The 18,755-nt window shown below is 43.9% G+C and overlaps 2 protein-coding genes across 6 annotated transcripts in view; both read right to left on the reverse strand.

Annotated features, from left to right (window-relative positions):
- Positions 1–18,755, reverse strand: part of LOC142303207 (protocadherin gamma-B1-like) — a 184,571-nt gene that overhangs the window by 79,551 nt on the left and 86,265 nt on the right. The window lies entirely within an intron of this gene.
- Positions 957–7,913, reverse strand: LOC142303209 (protocadherin gamma-B1-like). The gene is made up of 2 exons (XM_075344411.1): positions 5,339–7,913; positions 957–1,855 (listed from the first exon to the last, which is right to left on the reverse strand). Exons 1-2 carry the CDS (start codon positions 7,757–7,759, stop codon positions 1,835–1,837), a joined length of 2,442 nt encoding a protein of 813 aa, XP_075200526.1. The 5' UTR covers positions 7,760–7,913; the 3' UTR covers positions 957–1,834.

Genomic DNA, 18,755 nt, shown 5'->3' on the forward strand with positions numbered 1-18,755 from the left:
GCTATTACAGATTTTTTTCAAATTCGAGTAGAATTATATTCCACTTAAATTTATTGACTCATCTCTATTTAGGGCATTAAAGCCTTGTAAAAAATCTTTTAAATATTCAGCACACTTTACATTCAGGCACAGAGGACTTTATCAAAACCATCATAGTTGCTTCTAACAACCAACCATAGCTCAGACTCCATTTCTAAAACTGATTTGTAATAAACATTGCTATAATAATCATATTTAGAATAAGAAATGCTTTTATTTATATATTTTTGCTGTAGGTAACAAAGCAAGATTTTATTAGACAGTTTTAGTAAATAATGCTCAGACAATATATGGCTTACAAAAGGATATGATGAGTATTAAAACTTAAAACACTGAAAGTTTACAACATATTACCTTTAACTAGTTAATTAGTAACTGTTTGCCAATTATTTGAGAATATCTATTTTCTTTCTTGGACATATTACAATTCTAGATTTTATGAAAATACAAAATTTTTAATTTTTACAGCATTATTTCATTTTAAAAATATAGCACAATATTATTGTAATTTAGATTCTACATCTGTACTATACAACATGTCAGTTCCTAATATAAAGAGATACAATAACCTATCTAGACAAAAAAAAATCCATAGGAAACTTAGATAGTACTCAATAAATTGTATATACAAAAACACAATTTTTTTTAATCTTGTGCAATATTTTTCATTTATAGATGTTTTCTGTTTTGAAACTAAGAAAAAAAATCATGTTATTGTAACACAGTTCAAATGTTAGTATAGGATTATTATTTTTAACTGTGCTTAGATTGTACATATGACTTTAAGAACGTCACTGGTCTAATATATATATATATATATATATATATATATATATATATATATATATATATATATATATATTATTTTTTTTATTTATTTTTTTTTTGTAACGCAAATTTACCAATGATTTGGATGTCAAATCTGTAGCATGTTAATTTTTCCTAGAGAAGTTATCACATATTTCACCATTTGCAATACACCATACCAGAAAATACTGCTTTGTAGATCAATGTAGTATTTTTGCTGAATGAGGTCTGTAATTGACTTGCTACATTCCAACTTGCCTACATTGTAAGTTGTTAATTATATTGTAATGCTGGATGAGATATCAATGTGCATACCCAAGTTTCAAGTAGTCTGCTTTTAATTTCAACAAAATTTTATTGAACGGCCAAAAAAAATAAAGAAGGCAAGTACAATCTTCAGTGATCATTAATATCAAATAAATCCCCACGGCCCATATGGCCCAAAATAGTTCAAGACCGTCACCCCCAGTTGCCTCTATTTTTTCATAGAGTATTATAAGGTCAACCTGTTTTTTTACCATAGCTAGATACGGGGATGATGATTTCCACTGACTGGCAACATATATCTTAGCTGCTAACGTAACAAAGATAATGAGTTGGTGTAATTTGTTAGGAACCCATGCTGGCTTATCTCCTATCAGCAGAATCTCCTGGGAAAAGGGTATAGGATGATCAGTCAATGTATTCAGTAAGGCTATAACTTTCCTCGGAATCTTTGCCCCACAGGACAGGTCTACCATATGTGGGAGATATCCCCCATCTGTCCATACCCTTTAAAATATCGATGAGAAGACTTAGGGTAAATGGTGTGAAGGAACACAGGGACATAATATGCACAGTGAAAGAGCTTGATAGACGTTTCAGATAATGAAGTCTGATTGCTCCCCTTGGGCTCCCCTTGGAGCCTCATAACATCCGGTCCACCTCTCTAAAGTCATTGTGAACCCAAGGTCTGCCGCCCACTGGTCCAGTAGTCCGCTTTCAACAATTATTCCTTTATGTTGGGCCCCTTTACAAAAAAGAAAATAAAACCATAATTTTTCTCTCAATTAGTAACCTTAGCAATTATCTGTAATCTAAAGAAAATTGTCTGTGAATACTCCAGTTTCCTGACATGCCACCAAAAAGAGCTTTAAAGAGTAACTGCTGTTTCAAAAAATGTTCATCAATTTTCATCAAAGTGAAAATAAAAAAGCTTTTAATATATATTATCAAATAAATTAATTTATTTTCATTATCTAAATGTTCAATTCACAGGTATAATCTGTCTTCAGTGAAGACAGATTTTTCTATTGCTGAGATAAAAGATGACAGTTGGTCTATGAAAAACTGTAGCTGTCATTCTTGGAGAACTTGCAGTAAAATGTCATTGTCTGCCTCTAGCTTTTTCCTCTGTCTCCCTTCTTAATATGTAACACTTTAAATTTCCATCTTAGTAATGCAAAAATCTATCTTTTATTGAATACAGATTTTACCCAGAAATTCAGTGAATGATCAGACCCAGATGAGAAAAAAGTACATTAACAGATATATAACAAATTTGCCTTTTTTCTTGTGTATTATTGAATTATTAAATGCAAATTAAAATGATAGATAGTCTTTACGCATTACACAGATTCTATTCAAATCAATATATTGTCTGTGTAATACGGAATAGAGCTAATCCTCTACAATGTATAACAGCTTTCCTTAAGAATTTTAAACAGGGAAACCCCCAATAAATTACATAAAAAGAGTTTTTTCACAGACTAGCCCAACCATCTGCATCATAAAAACTTGTTACTGGAGATAACGAACATAAATGAGGCAAGCGTAAGGATATACTACTAGAGTCCTGTACAAAACTTATACCCTCTGGTAATAAAATGTCCAGGAATAACCACTGTGGATAAGTTTGTACAAAGTAAAATAACAAAAAGAAAGGGAATTCAATATCTTGAAGGCTAAGAAAACAGAAATAGGATTTCAGGAGTATAAAATATTAAATAGGAAATGTAAAAAATAAATCAAGCTAGCAAAATTAGCTACTGAAATTGCCAAAAACATTAAAATAAACCCCCAATTTTTTATAAAAACATCAATGCCAAAAGGAATAAAAGGATGATATCAGAACCATAAAAGAATATAACAGGATAATTATAGATGACAGGAAGTAAAGACTGAGGTATTAAACAGGCACTTTTCACCCGTATTCACCAAGGAACTGGCTGTTCCAGTGATCATTCAGAAAGACAAAAGTCAAAGTTCCCCTCCGGAAATAACTAATTTAACACAGGAAGAAGGAAGCCTGAGTCTGGGTAAATTAAACATTAATTTTACATAAAAAAACAGAATACCAAGAGTTATGGAAAAATCAGTGGTTAGCAGCATATACCTTATAAATTGAATATAAAAGATCAAATGTATTGGCTTATGATTAAAAATACCCTATACAAACACAACACATAAAAAGAAAGGAAAATCAAACATATGAGCTGAGCAGAATGAGCATCAATATAGCCAAGTAACTATTTAGAGGAAGAAGATAAATATTCTCCCTACTAATCAGATTTACATAAAAAAAACATGTCAATGCTGATAAACATATAGTTATAGAAAGTACACCAGGAAAAATATAGATAGTAGAGATTACTAATAAGAGAATGGTAGTATATCCATGTATATAAATATGACATTACAGGTGTGCATAATTAGCTTGTCCCTCAAAAACATCTGTCCCTATCTGTCAATGGAGTATAACACCCTAATTTGAGCGGTGCCCTCATTCCCCGGCAGCGCTCCCTCCATCTCTCTCTGTTCTCTCTACTTGAACGCCAGAATAGGTCAATAATAATATGAATATGTGTTAGAAGAATAACTGTATTGACAATGATAATGAAATATTAGGTTACTCATCTGACATCATCACACAAAAGAGGACAAACAACTGGTTAGAAATTTTTTTTTCTTTAAAGGGAACCTGTCATCAGAAATTTAGCTTGAAACCTAAAAGTTCCCCCCTCTGCAGCTCCTGGGCTGCATTCTAGCAAGGTTCCTGTACTTTTTGTGGCCCCTTTTAAACCAAATTAAATACTTTATAAACTTGTACCTTTTGCTATGTCAATTTTGTAAATCGTCCATGGGGGCGGGCTCTCTGCTGACCGTTGTTGTTCCTCCAGCAAATTGACGCCGTCCCCCCACGCTCCATTTCATCCATCAGGACGCCGCCCACTGCGCCCGAGGTGCCGCCCACGTCAGGATCACTGGTGACGTGTGTCACAAGCACGAGATTATGGGTGGCGCTGTGATTGCATCGCAAGTGCCCGCCCATAATCTCATGGACGCGCTTTCCCCCACTGCCTCCAGCGTTCTGCGCAAGTGCTCGCCGGCCAGATGACCTGAAGTCACCTACTTCCCAGCAGGGCAAGATGGGAAAGAGGTGACGTTGGGTCACCTGGCCAGCAAGCGCTTGCGCAGAACGCTGGAGGAAGAGGGGAAAGTGCGGTCACGAGGTTATGGGCGGCACTTGCTGATGACACTCACAGCGCCGCCCATAACCTCGTGCCTGCGCAAAATGTCACCAGTGGTCACACGTGCACAGTCCCGCTACAGTCGCACAGCACATGCGTGGGACCACGGGCGCTCAGGGGCGGCGTCCTGAGATATGAAATTCAGCGTTGGGGGCGGCGTAAATCTGCTGGAGGAACAGCAATGGTCAGCAGAGAGCCCGCCCCCATGGACAATTTACAAAATTTACATAGCAAAAGGTACAAGTTTATAAAGTATTTAATTTGGTTTAAAAGGGGCCACAAAAAGTACAGGAACCTTGCTAGAATGCAGCCCAGGAGCTGCAGAGGGGGAAACTTTTAGGTTTAAAGCAAAATTTCTGATGACAGGTTCCCTTTAACTCTATTTCTCTATGCATTTTCCTCTCCAAAAAATGATGATTGGAGTTCATCAGGAGTCAGAAGGGGCACAATGGCCTTAGTACAGATGCTGCAACTACAGTTTTGGAAAGCATCTGTACTAAGGCCATTGTGCCTCTTCTGGTCTCCTGATGAAAGGTGATTCCTGCACCTAAATAGTAAAGGGTTGTTTACAGTTCATTATAGTTAGAGTAATAAGATTATGGAATGCCCTATCATAACAAGTAGTGGCTGACACTATAACAAATTTTAAAAAAGGGCTGGATGATTTTCTCAGTACACAAGATGGTTACTTATAAGCTAGTGAGAAAATACATAATTAGTGGAGGAAAGTTAAACAAGTTGGAACTAGGTCTTTTTTCAACCCATGTAACTATGTAAATAATCGTTACACAAATATGAAAAATTAAGAAGAAATTGTGACTCTGCTTATTTTAGATTATACTAATAGAAACTAAACTCTGGTAGCAAAACAATATTATGAAGGGCAGTTATAAAACAGAGGTTTCTGAAGAAGAAAAAAATTCTAGAAATCACATATTACATAATACAGCCCTTTTCTAAAACAGAAAGTGAAAACATTTTACCTGTTCTGCGCTTGGACATGTCTCTTTAGGAAACTGAGTTCCTTGTTCTGTGTTATCAGCATCAATCAGGTTTTCTACAAGAACATTTCTACTTGGATTCATGTAAGAAAAGTCACCATCAGCGGGATCTAGTGCCACACACATATTATATGAGTATGGTAAAGGTAACGATCCATCACTGTACATGGAGAATGTCCTGGGATCAATTGGAGGATACAGATTTGTAGCGAGAGAAGAGAAGGCTGGTAATGGTTTTGGCTGCTTACATTTAGATATAATTGCCACCATCACAGTTATAATAAAGAGCAAGGAAATAAGTGCAAGTCCAACTACTAAGTATAATTGTAAGTTGTTTTGAGTTTCTTCATCTTTCAGTTTGTTGCTGAGCTTAGGAACAACCTGCTGAAAGTCATCTGCAATAATAAGACTTAAGGTGGCTGTAGCAGAGAGAATGGGATTTCCATTGTCCTTCACCATCACCACAACCTTGTAATTCAATAAGTCCTTTTCGTTAAAGATACGTGATGTTCTGATCTCCCCTGTGCGCTCACTAATCACAAAATGCTTTTGGTCTGACACTTGAATAAAGTGATAAGAGAGCCAGGAATTATGTCCAGAGTCTGCATCCACCGCCACAACTTTAGTTATTAAAGAGCCAGGCTCAGAAACAAAAGGAACCATCTCAAACACAACTGACCCACCAGTATCTGGTGTTGGGTATAAGATCTTTGGAGCATTATCATTCTGGTCCACTATATTGATAAATAATGTAACATTGCTGCTCAGAGAGGGGGATCCAGTGTCTGAGGCTGTGACTTCGATTATAAATTCCTTATTCTGCTCATAATCAAATGATCTTTGAGCATAAAGAACTCCGGTCTCTATATTGATGGAGAGATAAGATGTCACTGAAGGAGTTTCTGTAATGGTATTAGAAATTGAGTAAATTATTTTAGCATTGTCTCCAGTGTCAGGATCTGAGGCTTGTATACTGAATATTGAAGCTCCTGGTAAATTGTTCTCTGGTACATAAGCCATATAGGAAGATTTAGAAAAAGTCGGGGGGTTGTCATTGACATCTGAGATATCTAATCTCAGAACTCGTGTACTGGAAAGAGGTGGGGATCCCCTATCTGTAGCTATAATGGTGATATTATAGGAAGATGTTTTCTCTCTGTCTATAGTACCACTTAAAACAAGTCTATAGTAATTGTCTGATGATAATAAATTAAAGGGAACATCTTCAAGAATTTGGCAGTGAACATCTGCATTATCTCCAGAATCTTGGTCATTGATTTCAATCAGAGCGATCATTGTTCCAGGTGCGGAATCCTCAGGAATCGGAGAAGATAATGAGGTGATAGATATCTCAGGAGCATTGTCATTTACATCTATGACCTCCACCAGAACCGTACAATGCGCTACAAGGCCTCCTCCATCCTTGGCTTGTACGGACAATTCATAATTCTTTGTTTCTTCAATGTCTAGATTCCCATTGATCCTGATTTCACCAGTATTTGGATTAATACTAAATATTCCTGTATGGTGGATGTTTCCAGATGTTTTAATAAAAGAATATGTGATCTGTGCATTGACTCCTTCATCATTGTCTGTAGCATTCAACATGATTACTGTAGAATTAACTGAGATGTTTTCTTTTAAGTTGACTTTGTACATATTTGGTATAAATGTAGGGGCATTGTCATTGGCATCTATAACAGTAACTTTTAATAATGTTGTACCAGACCTGATAGGATTTCCTCCATCCAAGGCTGTTAGTATTAATCTATGAATGTCCTGTTTCTCTCGATCTAATGGTTTCTCTAGTACAAGCTCTGGATATTTACTTCCATCTATTCTGATATTCTCAGTAAGTGTAAAATACTGATTATCACTGAGCTTGTATGTCTGCACTGAATTACTACCAATATCTGGATCTTCTGCCCTCTGTAAAGCAAATCTTGCTCCTGGTGAGGTTAATTCAATTATTTCAAAAGTAATTGTATTATGGTAGAATTGTGGAGAATTATCATTTATATCCTGAATTTCAACTTTGATCTTAAAATTATTAAATGGATTTTCAACCACAGCATCAAAGGTTAGGAAACATAAAACCTCCGTACCACACAATGTCTCTCTGTCTATCCTGTCCTTTATAAACAGGTTTCCATTATTAAGATCTAGATAGAAATATTTTTCTGCAGCTCTGGATACAATCCTCAGTTTTCTAGATGAGAGCTGTTTATCATCAAATCCAAGGTCATCTGCAATATTTGCTATAACAGAGTCTTTCCTCATTTCTTCTACAATGGAATAATGAATCTGTCCAGAAACTGAGGAACAAAGATAATAAAATAAGACATATATTACTTGCCATCTGATTCCTGTGCAGCCTTGTGTAAGAGATTCCATCCTGACCATCCACAGGGAAAAAAATCCAAAATATATCCAGTAAACCTTTATCTCCCAATGCAAATGTTAAATAGAACAATATTCATTATATCTGTAATTGTTTTATCAAATTGTATCCTTATCTCTGTGTCCCGGAGAAGCCAGAAAATGTCTGTGGTTCTTTCTGCAGATCAGCAATGTATATGACAAAGGAAAACACCAGTGGATTTTCAGTACTGCATTTTTCACTTTCTGGTTAAACAGCGGCGCTCAGAGGTGAAAATACAGAATTGCAATGTCTTTATAAAGTATAAATTTGAAACATTCAAAATATTTACTTTTTAATTGCTGTTTTAATTCTAACAAAAAAAATAGATCCCTGCATTGTTTTCTAGTTTTCTGCATCTTATTAATAACCTATTATATTCAGTTTTCATAAACGAAGAATGAACGGTCATTAAAGAAAATTGACTTTCTTAAAAACAAATTAACAAATTATAACTATGAAGGCTTAATAAACAGATAATCATGATTTCATAATCAAATAGTACAGATGAAAGATTTTTTATGTTTTTCAAATCCACCAAAGGAATAAGAAAGAAGACAGAGGGTATATTTACAACAATCCAGTAAAAAGGTTTTTTTTAATGTATATGTTTTGTTGATGATTTCAACTTTTAGTGGTATCATTCAATATTTATTCCCCACACTTTGGGAGAACAAACTGTTGTACTTGAGTCATGCAGTAACTACTATCTGCAATATCACAACATGTAGGTTACATGAGAAAGCTGACACAAACGAACCAAAGAGCGCACACAATACGCTGTTAAGAAACTCTAACAACCTGAAGCCATTTCTTGTCTGCTCAACAGAGAATCCAACGCATAAGCCTGCAGCTGTTCCTATAAAATCAACATCTTTTAAAACAATTTTGCCTATGTCATGGACCACTGATAAATAGCATTCTTCAAGACATGTTGGATGTTGCTGACTATGTATCTTTAACAAAATATTTTTTTACATTTTTTAAGCATATATTTCAAAAACCAAAACCATTTTTTAAACAATCAACTGCTCCTACTATGACCAGCTCTTGAATTACTTTAAAATGATCTACAGATCTGTTACGAGGGGGACCCGGGGAAGCGTGCCAAGATGGGGAATGGACAGCTTCCGCCGGTCAAGGTCCACTGTGCGGTGTAAGGGACCGCTGCTATGGTGGGTGAAGAGTGAGCGGGTTGCTGCTAGCGATCGTCTGGAATGTCACAGACGATCTATGTACACCGGTCTGCTCTAACCCGTGTGAGTTGTATGGCAGGGATCACACGGCTCGGTGTACCTGTTGCACGGGGAAGCACAGAGGTGCCCACGCACGTGTGCCAGTGGAAGTCACGAGAATATGGCATGAGGGTAGCACAGAGGTGCCCACGCACGTGTGCTTTCAATAACCAGGTGAGTCCAGTGGAGACTCGAGGAGCTCACCTGGGACAGGAACACGGCCTGTAGAAGGAGCAGCCGGAGCAGCAAGGCAGGGACACGGCCTGCAAACCAGGGGCTGCCTAAGCAGCAAGGGCCAAGCCCACAGAGGAAGATAATGCCTGAGCAGTGGCGTGGCAGCACGCTGCCAGACATCCAAACATAGAAGGACGGTCGCGCGCCGCCATGATGGCAGGAGGAGCTTTTAAGGAGGTGTAGCTCCAGCCAAGGGCGGGCGCGAGGCGGAGATGACGGACTTGACCCAATCAGGATCCACGACATCCCAGCCTGGCCAGTCAGGATTCACCACGTCACCAGCCTTGTCATCAGGCCGTGTGACGTCAGTGGGCGAATCAGGATCCACCAAGCATAGCACATGCTCACCCTCCTGCCTCTGGGAAATAGAGGCGGGATCCTCGGTCTCACAATGTGTAGAGATAACGGGAGTCTCACTGCTTCCCTGAGCAGCAAACCTCTGCACATTGCGCAACCTCACAGACCTTCGAGGCTGCTGAGCAGGAGGAGCTGCGGCAGGAAAGGAATGGGAGACCGTCTCATTTCTTGCAACAGGAGTACCACTAGGTGTCACCCTTGTGCTGCCTCTCTGAGGAGGTTTCTCCTGCACTCTGCGCAGTCTGGCAGACCTTTGGCGCTGCTGAGGAGGAGCACTCATGGCAGGCAAGCAGACTGTCTCCTTCCTTGCCACAGGAGAGCCACGAGATGTAACATTACCCCCCCGTCTAGGCCCCCCCCCCTGCCCATGCTCAAAGGCCGCTATCAAACCCGGGGCGTGGATATGATCCTCCAATTCCCAGGATCTATGCTCCGGACCACGGCCGACCCACTCCACAAGGTAGTACCTCCTGCCCCGTATAACGTTTGTCTCCACAAGCTTCGCCACCTCAGAGTCGTCGGGCGGGGGGGTCAGTTTGAGGCGTCAGGGACCCCGAGAACTTATTAAGTCGTACGGGTTTCAGGAGGGACACGTGAAAGGTGTTGGCTATAGCCCAGCGTGGAGGGAGCTGGAGTCGGTATGCCACCGGGTTCACCTGCTCTAGCACTTTAAACGGACCCAGGTACCTGGGGGCGAACTTGGCTGCCTGTACCCGTAGGTTAACATTCTTAGAGGACAGCCACACTAGGTCACCAGGGGCGAAGGATGGTGCAGGGCGGCGGCGCTCATCAGCCGTTGTCACCATCCGGTCTTTAGCCCTCTTAAGGGCCTCTTGGGTGTTATCCCAGATCTCCCGGGCCTCGGTCGCCCAATCCTCCACTCTAGGATCGGGTGACGTTATGGGCATAGGAACCGGGATTCTGGGATGTTGTCCGTTATTGAGCAGGAACGGAGTCTGACCAGAGGATTCATGGACCGAATTATTAATGGCAAATTCGGCCCAAGGAAGGAGGTTAGCCCAGTTGTCGTGGTGCGCGGAGATAAAATGGCGGAGGTAAGTTACCAAGGTCTGATTGGTCCTCTCTACCAGTCCATTGGTTTCGGGATGGTATGCGGAGGAGATGTTCAGCTCTATCTGCAGGAGCTTACAGAGCTCCCTCCAGAAGCGAGACGCGAACTGGGGACCCCGGTCGCTCACCACCTTGTCAGGCATGCCATGCAGCCTAAATACATGCCTAATGAATAAGGTGGCGAGAGCACGTGACGTCGGGAGTCGTGGGAGAGGCACCAAGTGGACCATTTTAGAGAAGTGATCCGTGATGACCCATACGACCTTGTGACCTGCTGACTTGGGCAGATCTCCCAGGAAGTCCATTCCCACCACTTCCCAGGGACGATCCGGCACTGGCAGTGGGTGAAGAAGACCTGCCGGTCTCTGCCGGGACGGCTTATTCCGTGCACACGACATACAGGCTCCCACATACTCCTGTATGTCCTGGGGTAGTCTCGGCCACCAATAGTGCCTAGTCACAAGGTCTCTGGTCCTTTTGACCCCAAAGTGACCCCCGACCTTGGAGGCATGGGCCCACGATAGCACCTCATTCCGTAGTTCAGGGGGAACGAGGGTCTTGCCAGGTGGCACCTGGTCCAAAGAAGTGGGAGTGACCATCCTCAAGCTGTCCGGGGGTAGTATAAGACGAGGCTCCTCCTCGTCCTCCTCCAACACAACCATACAACGTGACAAGGCATCGGCCCGTACGTTCTTCTCACCGGCCAGGTGGCGGATAATAAAGCGGAACCGGGAGAAGAACAAGGACCAACGGGCCTGCCTTGGGTTCAGGCGTTGTGCTGTCTGGAGGTATGTGAGATTTTTATGGTCGGAAAATACTTCAAATGGATGCTTCGCACCCTCCAGGAGATGCCGCCATTCCTGGAATGCTAGTTTCATCGCCAGTAACTCCCTATCCCCTATGGAGTAGTTCCTCTCGGCCGGAGAAAAGGTTTTGGAGAAAAAGAAACATGGATGCTTCCTTCCTCGTTCGTCTTTCTGGTACAGGACTGCACCAGCACCGACCGAAGAGGCGTCTACCTCTAGTAGAAAGGGTTTGGAGACGTCTGGACGATGAAGGATGGGAGCTCTGGAGAAGTAAGTTTTGAGAGTGTGAAATGCCTCTACCGTTTCCCGTGTCCATGCTTTGGGATTAGCGCCCTTGCGGGTAAGGGCAATGATGGGTGCTGCCACCGTCGAGAAGTTGGGAATGAACTGGCGATAATAATTGATAAACCCCAAGAATCGCTGGATCGCTTTCAGCGAGCGGGGCTCAGGCCATTTCATCACTGTCTCCAACTTCCCCGGATCCATTGCTAACCCCTGACTGGACACGATATACCCCAGGAACGGCAAGGATTCACGTTCAAAAACGCACTTTTCTAGCTTAGCATATAACGAATGAGTGCGGAGCCTCTTAAGTACTCGGATGACATCCCTCCGATGGGTGGCAAGATCGGGGGAGAAGATAAGGATATCATCCAGGTATGCAACCACGGAAAGATACAAATCCCGGAAAACATCATTCACAAAGTCTTGAAATACGGCGGGGGCATTGCAGAGTCCGAAGGGCATTACGAGATACTCGTAGTGACCGTCCCTGGTGTTGAAGGCGGTCTTCCACTCATCGCCCTCTCGGACTCGCACTAGATTATACGCCCCGCGTAGATCCAGCTTCGTGAAGATCTTTGCCCCGCGGAATCGATCAAATAACTCCGTAACGAGGGGCAAAGGGTATTTGTTTTTGATCGTGATTGCATTTAATCCCCTGTAATCGATACAGGGGCGTAGATCCCCTTCCTTCTTTTGCACGAAGAAGAACCCCGCACCGGCCGGTGAAATAGACTTGCGAATGAACCCTTTTGCCAGGCTGTCCTGAATATATTTGGACATAGCCTCCGTCTCTGGAGCAGAGAGGGGATACACTCTGCCCCTAGGGGGCTCGGAGCCTGGCTTCAGGTCTATTCGGCAATCGTATGGCCGGTGGGGAGGAAGGGTATCTGTGGCCCTCTTGGAGAAGACGTCCCTGTAGGCCTCATAAGGTGTCGGTAAACCTGGCTCCCCTGTATTCCCTGAGGACCCAACCGACCTAATGGTAGCGGGTGGTTCGGTAGTCACGAGGTGCTCCCTACAGGATCCTGCCCATGATGAGATCTCCCCTGTTGCCCAGTTGAGTATAGGAGCATGCTGTCTCAACCAGGGGAGGCCCAGTAGGATCTCATCCGTCCCATCTGGAAGCACCAGGAAGGACACCTGCTCATGGTGTCCTGGTGATACTTCCATCCTGAGAGGGATGGTGATCTGGGTGATGGGATCGACTAGTATGGACCCGTTGACTACCCGAACCCTGAGTGGCTTGGGCAAGAGAACCAGGGGAACTGAGTATCGGGTTGCCAGGGAGGTCGAAATGAAATTGCCATCAGCGCCTGAGTCCAGGCAGGCCAGAGCAGAGAAGAGAGTAGTGCCAAACTGCAACTGGGCGCTGATAGTCAACCTAGAGGGAGAAGCAGCGTCTAGGAACCCCCCTCTGATGGAAACTAGACGCTGTCTTTTCCCGACGGTTTGGGACATCGGGTAGCTATGTGTCCCCTCTGCCCACAGGAAAAGCAGATGACACCAGACCGAGAACCTGGGGTAGAGGAGACCGCTTTGGACACCTCCATTGACTCCACGGAGTCGCCTACAGAGCTGGCTGGGAGACCTGTCTGGTGGAAGACGGGAGCCAGACGCTTTTTAGGCCGTGAGGACGTGGGTGCTGAAGAGACCTCGAGCCTCCGCTCCGCCTGGCGGTTGTCTATGCGAGAGGCAACCACAATCAAGGACTCTAAAGTAGCAGGCACCTCACGCGTGGCCAGTGCGTCTTTGACGAACCCTGCCAGGCCCTCCCAGAACACAGGGACAAGGACCTTATCGGGCCAGTCCAGCTCTGCGGCAAGTGTCCTAAAGTGTACGGCAAAGTCCCCGACTGAAGTGGACCCTTGCCGAAGTCGTAGGAGGCGCAGCGCGGAGTCGTGGGTGACTTGAGGCCCGAGGAACACCATTCTCATGGCCCCAAGATAAGATGCTAAGTTAGTCACCACCCGATCTCCGCGCTCCCACAACGGCGTAGACCACTTCAGCGCTCTCCCTGTGAGCAGGGACTGGACGAAGGCTACCTTCGCCTTCTCGGTAGCGTAAAGATTCGCGGACAGCTCTAAGTAGGTGGTAACTTGGTTTATAAACCCACGGCACTCGGAGCTGTCCCCGCTAAAGCGCTCTGGAAGCGCAAGGCGAGGAGACCTTCCGCCCAATAGCACAGCCTGGGTAGCCGCCTGGGTGGCGACTGTCGTCAGAGCAGTCTTGTCGGAGGGAGACTGCTCCACTGCTGCCAAACGTGATTCCAACTGCTGCACATAACGCAGCAACTGCTGCTGCTCTTCAGCCATAGCCAGACCTTTGGCGCGACCGTAATGTTACGAGGGGGACCCGGGGAAGCGTGCCAAGATGGGGAATGGACAGCTTCCGCCGGTCAAGGTCCACTGTGCGGTGTAAGGGACCGCTGCTATGGTGGGTGAAGAGTGAGCGGGTTGCTGCTAGCGATCGTCTGGAATGTCACAGACGATCTATGTACACCGGTCTGCTCTAACCCGTGTGGGTTGTATGGCAGGGATCACACGGCTCGGTGTACCTGTTGCACGGGGAAGCACAGAGGTGCCCACGCACGTGTGCCAGTGGAAGTCACGAGAATATGGCACGAGGGTAGCACAGAGGTGCCCACGCACGTGTGCTTTCAATAACCAGGTGAGTCCAGTGGAGACTCGAGGAGCTCACCTGGGACAGGAACACGGCCTGTAGAAGGAGCTACTGCCGGAGCAGCAAGGCAGGGACACGGCCTACAAACCAGGGGCTGCCTAAGCAGCAAGGGCCAAGCCCACAGAGGAAGATAATGCCTGAGCAGTGGCGTGGCAGCACGCTGCCAGACATCCAAACATAGAAGGACGGTCGCGCGCCGCCATGATGGCAGGAGGAGCTTTTAAGGAGGTGTAGCTCCAGCCAAGGGCGGGCGCGAGGCGGAGATGATGGACTTGACCCAATCAGGATCCACGACATCCCAGCCTGGCCAGTCAGGATTCACCACGTCACCAGCCTTGTCATCAGGCCGTGTGACGTCAGTGGGCGAATCAGGATCCACCAAGCATAGCACATGCTCACCCTCCTGCCTCTGGGAAATAGAGGCGGGATCCTCGGTCTCACAATGTGTAGAGATAACGGGAGTCTCACTGCTTCCCTGAGCAGCAAACCTCTGCACATTGCGCAACCTCACAGACCTTCGAGGCTGCTGAGCAGGAGGAGCTGCGGCAGGAAAGGAATGGGAGACCGTCTCATTTCTTGCAACAGGAGTACCACTAGGTGTCACCCTTGTGCTGCCTCTCTGAGGAGGTTTCTCCTGCACTCTGCGTAGTCTGGCAGACCTTCGGCGCTGCTGAGGAGGAGCACTCATGGCAGGCAAGCAGACTGTCTCATTCCTTGCCACAGGAGAGCCACGAGGTGTAACACAGATCCACTGCTTTTCTGGTAAAAACAAAAAGAAGACTACGCTAGAGATTGCATTTTAATATTTACCCGAATGGAACATCATCTCATTGTTTTTACAGGGAATTTTACAAGAAAGATTTTTTAAAATTATTTCTGTAGTTGTCAAATTAATCATGTTCTTCTACATAATATCTCTTTTCAAGACTAAAGCAGGCGTTACACGCTACGATATTTCTAGCAATTGCTAGCGATATCGTACGCAAAAGCACCCGCCCCAGTCGTTCATGTGATATCGTGTGATCGCTGCCACAGCGAACATTATCGCTACGGCAGCGTCACACGCACTTACCTGGTCGGCAGCGTCACTGTGACTGCCGAACAATCCCTCCCTCAAGGGGGAGGTGCGTTCGGCATCATGGCGATGTCACCGCGATGTCACTAAGCAGCCGGCCACTCAAAGCGGAGGGGCGGAGATGAGCGGGACGAACATCCCGCCCACCTGCTTCCTTCCTCATTGCGGGCAGGACGCAGGTAAGGTGAGGTTTCTTGCTCCTGCGGTGTCACACACAGCGATGTGTGCTGCCGCAGGAATGAGGAACAACATCTATAAACAACCATAAACAATTTTTGATTTTAGAATGACCTCTCCATGGTGAACGATTTTCACCACTTTGGAGGATGTTTAAGGTCGCTGGTAAGTATTACACGCTGTGATACCATTAATGATCCCGGATGTGCGTCACTAACAACGTGATCCCGACGATGAAACATTAACGATATCGTAGCGTGTAAAGCCCTCTTAAATACATTTAATTGTTTTTCTGCTTATAGCTTAGATTCTTTGCGCTCACAAATATTTTAGTTGGTTTTCTTTTATCATTTTTGAACTTGAGTACTTTTTCAGACTCTTGGAAATCATAGTCTTGGAAAACATATTTTAAATACAGAACACACTATATCTGTAGGCACAGAAATCTATATATGTTCGTGGAAAACTGGTGTTACTGCTTATAACAACCAGAGCTCAGGTTCCATATCTAAAATGTCTTTGGAATAATAAATGTTGATAAAATAATTACTAGCAATAATACATTTTTTTTTAATTAAGTTAACAAGCTTAGTTTAGTTTTTATTGCACAGTTTTAGTAAAGGATACTCATGGAATAAATGACTTACAAAGGTAGTACAATTTTAAGGATGAAAATGCAAAAATCCAAAATTCTAAAGCATATTACTGTTATATTAGCAAATATATGTCCTTTTTTAAATACCTATCTTCCTATTTTGGGCATATTAAAATTCTAGATTTTATGGACATAGGATATATACAACTTTCCCTGGGGTATCTTATACAGAAAATCTAGAACATTGATATTGAACTTAAGACTTTTAACCTCATGACACAGCATGTCAGTTTCTAAAATAAGGATATACAATACTCCACCTAAAAAAAAAGAAAATGATCCATAGGAAGACTTAATAGTAAATGATGAATCAAGTGTCCATGGCAAACAATCAACTTTTTTTTTAATCAAGCACAATGTGCACTGTCATTTATTAAATTTTTCCAAAGCAAAAAATAAAAGAAAATGCTGTCATTGTAAATGCGTTTAAAAGTTTGTATTAGACATTTTGTGTTTTAAAGTACTCACATTGCACAGATGATTTTAGGAAACTTCATCCCTCTTTTTCTAAAAACATATGTAAAGTAAATTGACCAATCCTTTGGCCTTGAAATCTGCATCATGTTGAATATGTTATTGCATATTTTACTGTTTGCAATGCACTATACCAGTAGAAACCACTTTGCAGATCAAAGTATTTTTGTATAGTATAGTATTTTTGCTGTATAAGGTTTGTAACTAACACGCTACATTGGAACTTAGCCTAATGGACCAAACTGATGTTCAGTATTTATAAGCCAAAATCAGGAGCGGAACAATCTGAGAAAAGTTATAACAGAAACATGGGCACCACTTCGGCATTTTTCACCCACTCCTGATTTTGGCTTACAAATACTGATGTAAAATACTAACCAAATATTGAACGGGAAAACATAGCCTTATAGTTGTTCATTAGTTGCAGTGCTAGTGAAATGCCCACGCCAGAGCCTGCAGGGCTTATACGGTCACCGGGCCGGTGGTGTTTGGGGTCAAGCTGTGAGTGGCCCGACCCAGCTTCCGTGACCCCAGCGGGTTTCATTAAAAGAGTTCGACAGTCTGGTGTAACCAGGGGGTAATGGAAAGAGGGTAACGGGGTTCCTAGGGAGCATGTCACCAGTTGTGGCGGCGACTGGGGTCTCGGCCTCCTCTGCCACGGATCCCCTCCATCTGCAACTCTTCTCTCCCCCAGGAGCGCTATGGGGTTGGAAGGGGGGTTGCTAGCAGCGCAACCCGTGGTATGCAGCCAGGTTATTAGCCGCCGCTGCACAGTCTCTCTCCAGGGCAGGTGTTACGTGCAGCCGAGATGGAATCGCTCCCCAAGGCGTAGAGCGGGGAAGCCCCGGGAGGTTAGTGACAAACAGGGGCAGAAGTCCACTTGAGCACTGGGGCACAGGGCGGAGGCATTTACTCACAAAAGTCCCTGGGTGCGGGTTCCAGATTCCTTTATTCACTGGTCTGTTCCAACATCGCAACCGGGTGCTGATCGTTGCCGTTGTAGCCTCCGGTCAGTCCCAGGCAGGTCAGAAGCAGGGTCTGGTAGGGTAATCCTTTCGTGTGCGTATTGTTGCGGTCCCCGTGGCATGGAGCTTTTTGGGTACTTACCCACCTTTCTGTCTCCCCCTTCTGTAGCAGCCTGGCCACTTCAGGCGATACCAGGTACATCCCCATGATCACTCGTACCAGTTCCTCTTCCTCCGGGTGTTACTAGCTTAGGTTTGCATAACACATCCTCTCACCTAAATGAGCAGGAAGCGTGTGGCTTCACACAGAAAACGTGATGATTTCTTGTGAGGGAGGGGGCCTGAGCTGGAATACAGTGCAGAGCAGACAGGAAGTCTAGTTATAACCATCTGAGATGTGAAAGAGCACAGACCTCTGCAGAGCTGTCCCTGCAGAGGTCTGTGCTCTTTCACATCTCAGATGGTTATAACTAGACTTCCTGTCTGCTCTGCACTGTATTCCAGCTCAGGCCCCCTCCCTCACAAGAAATCATCACGTTGTCTGTGTGAAGCCACCCGCTTCCTGCTCATTTAGGTGAGAGGATGTGTTATGCAAACCTAAGCTAAGTGCTGGAAAAGTATTAACTCCTTCCTGGTGGCTGCTGGTGTGCATGTGAAAACTTACCAGGGTGCCTCATCCTGCTCAGGAATGATATTGTTCAATACCCTGTAACGACCAAGCTACAGGGGCGTAACACTAGACTGGGGATCAATGTGCATATTCATTTTTCAAGTAGTTCTCTTTTAACAATGACTATTTTTTAGAAAGGTCCTTTAACAATAAACAGAACACAATTTGTTCCTCTGTTGGGACCTCAAGCTATTACCTATAATTTAAAATGAATGTTGGTTGTGAAGGCTACATTTTCCTGTAGCGCCACCTTAAGAAGCATTAAAGAATTGTAGTTGTTTAAAGTTTATTTTTTCT

Source organism: Anomaloglossus baeobatrachus, chromosome 4, assembly GCF_048569485.1.
Source record: "Anomaloglossus baeobatrachus isolate aAnoBae1 chromosome 4, aAnoBae1.hap1, whole genome shotgun sequence".
Lineage (NCBI taxonomy): Eukaryota > Metazoa > Chordata > Amphibia > Anura > Aromobatidae > Anomaloglossus > Anomaloglossus baeobatrachus.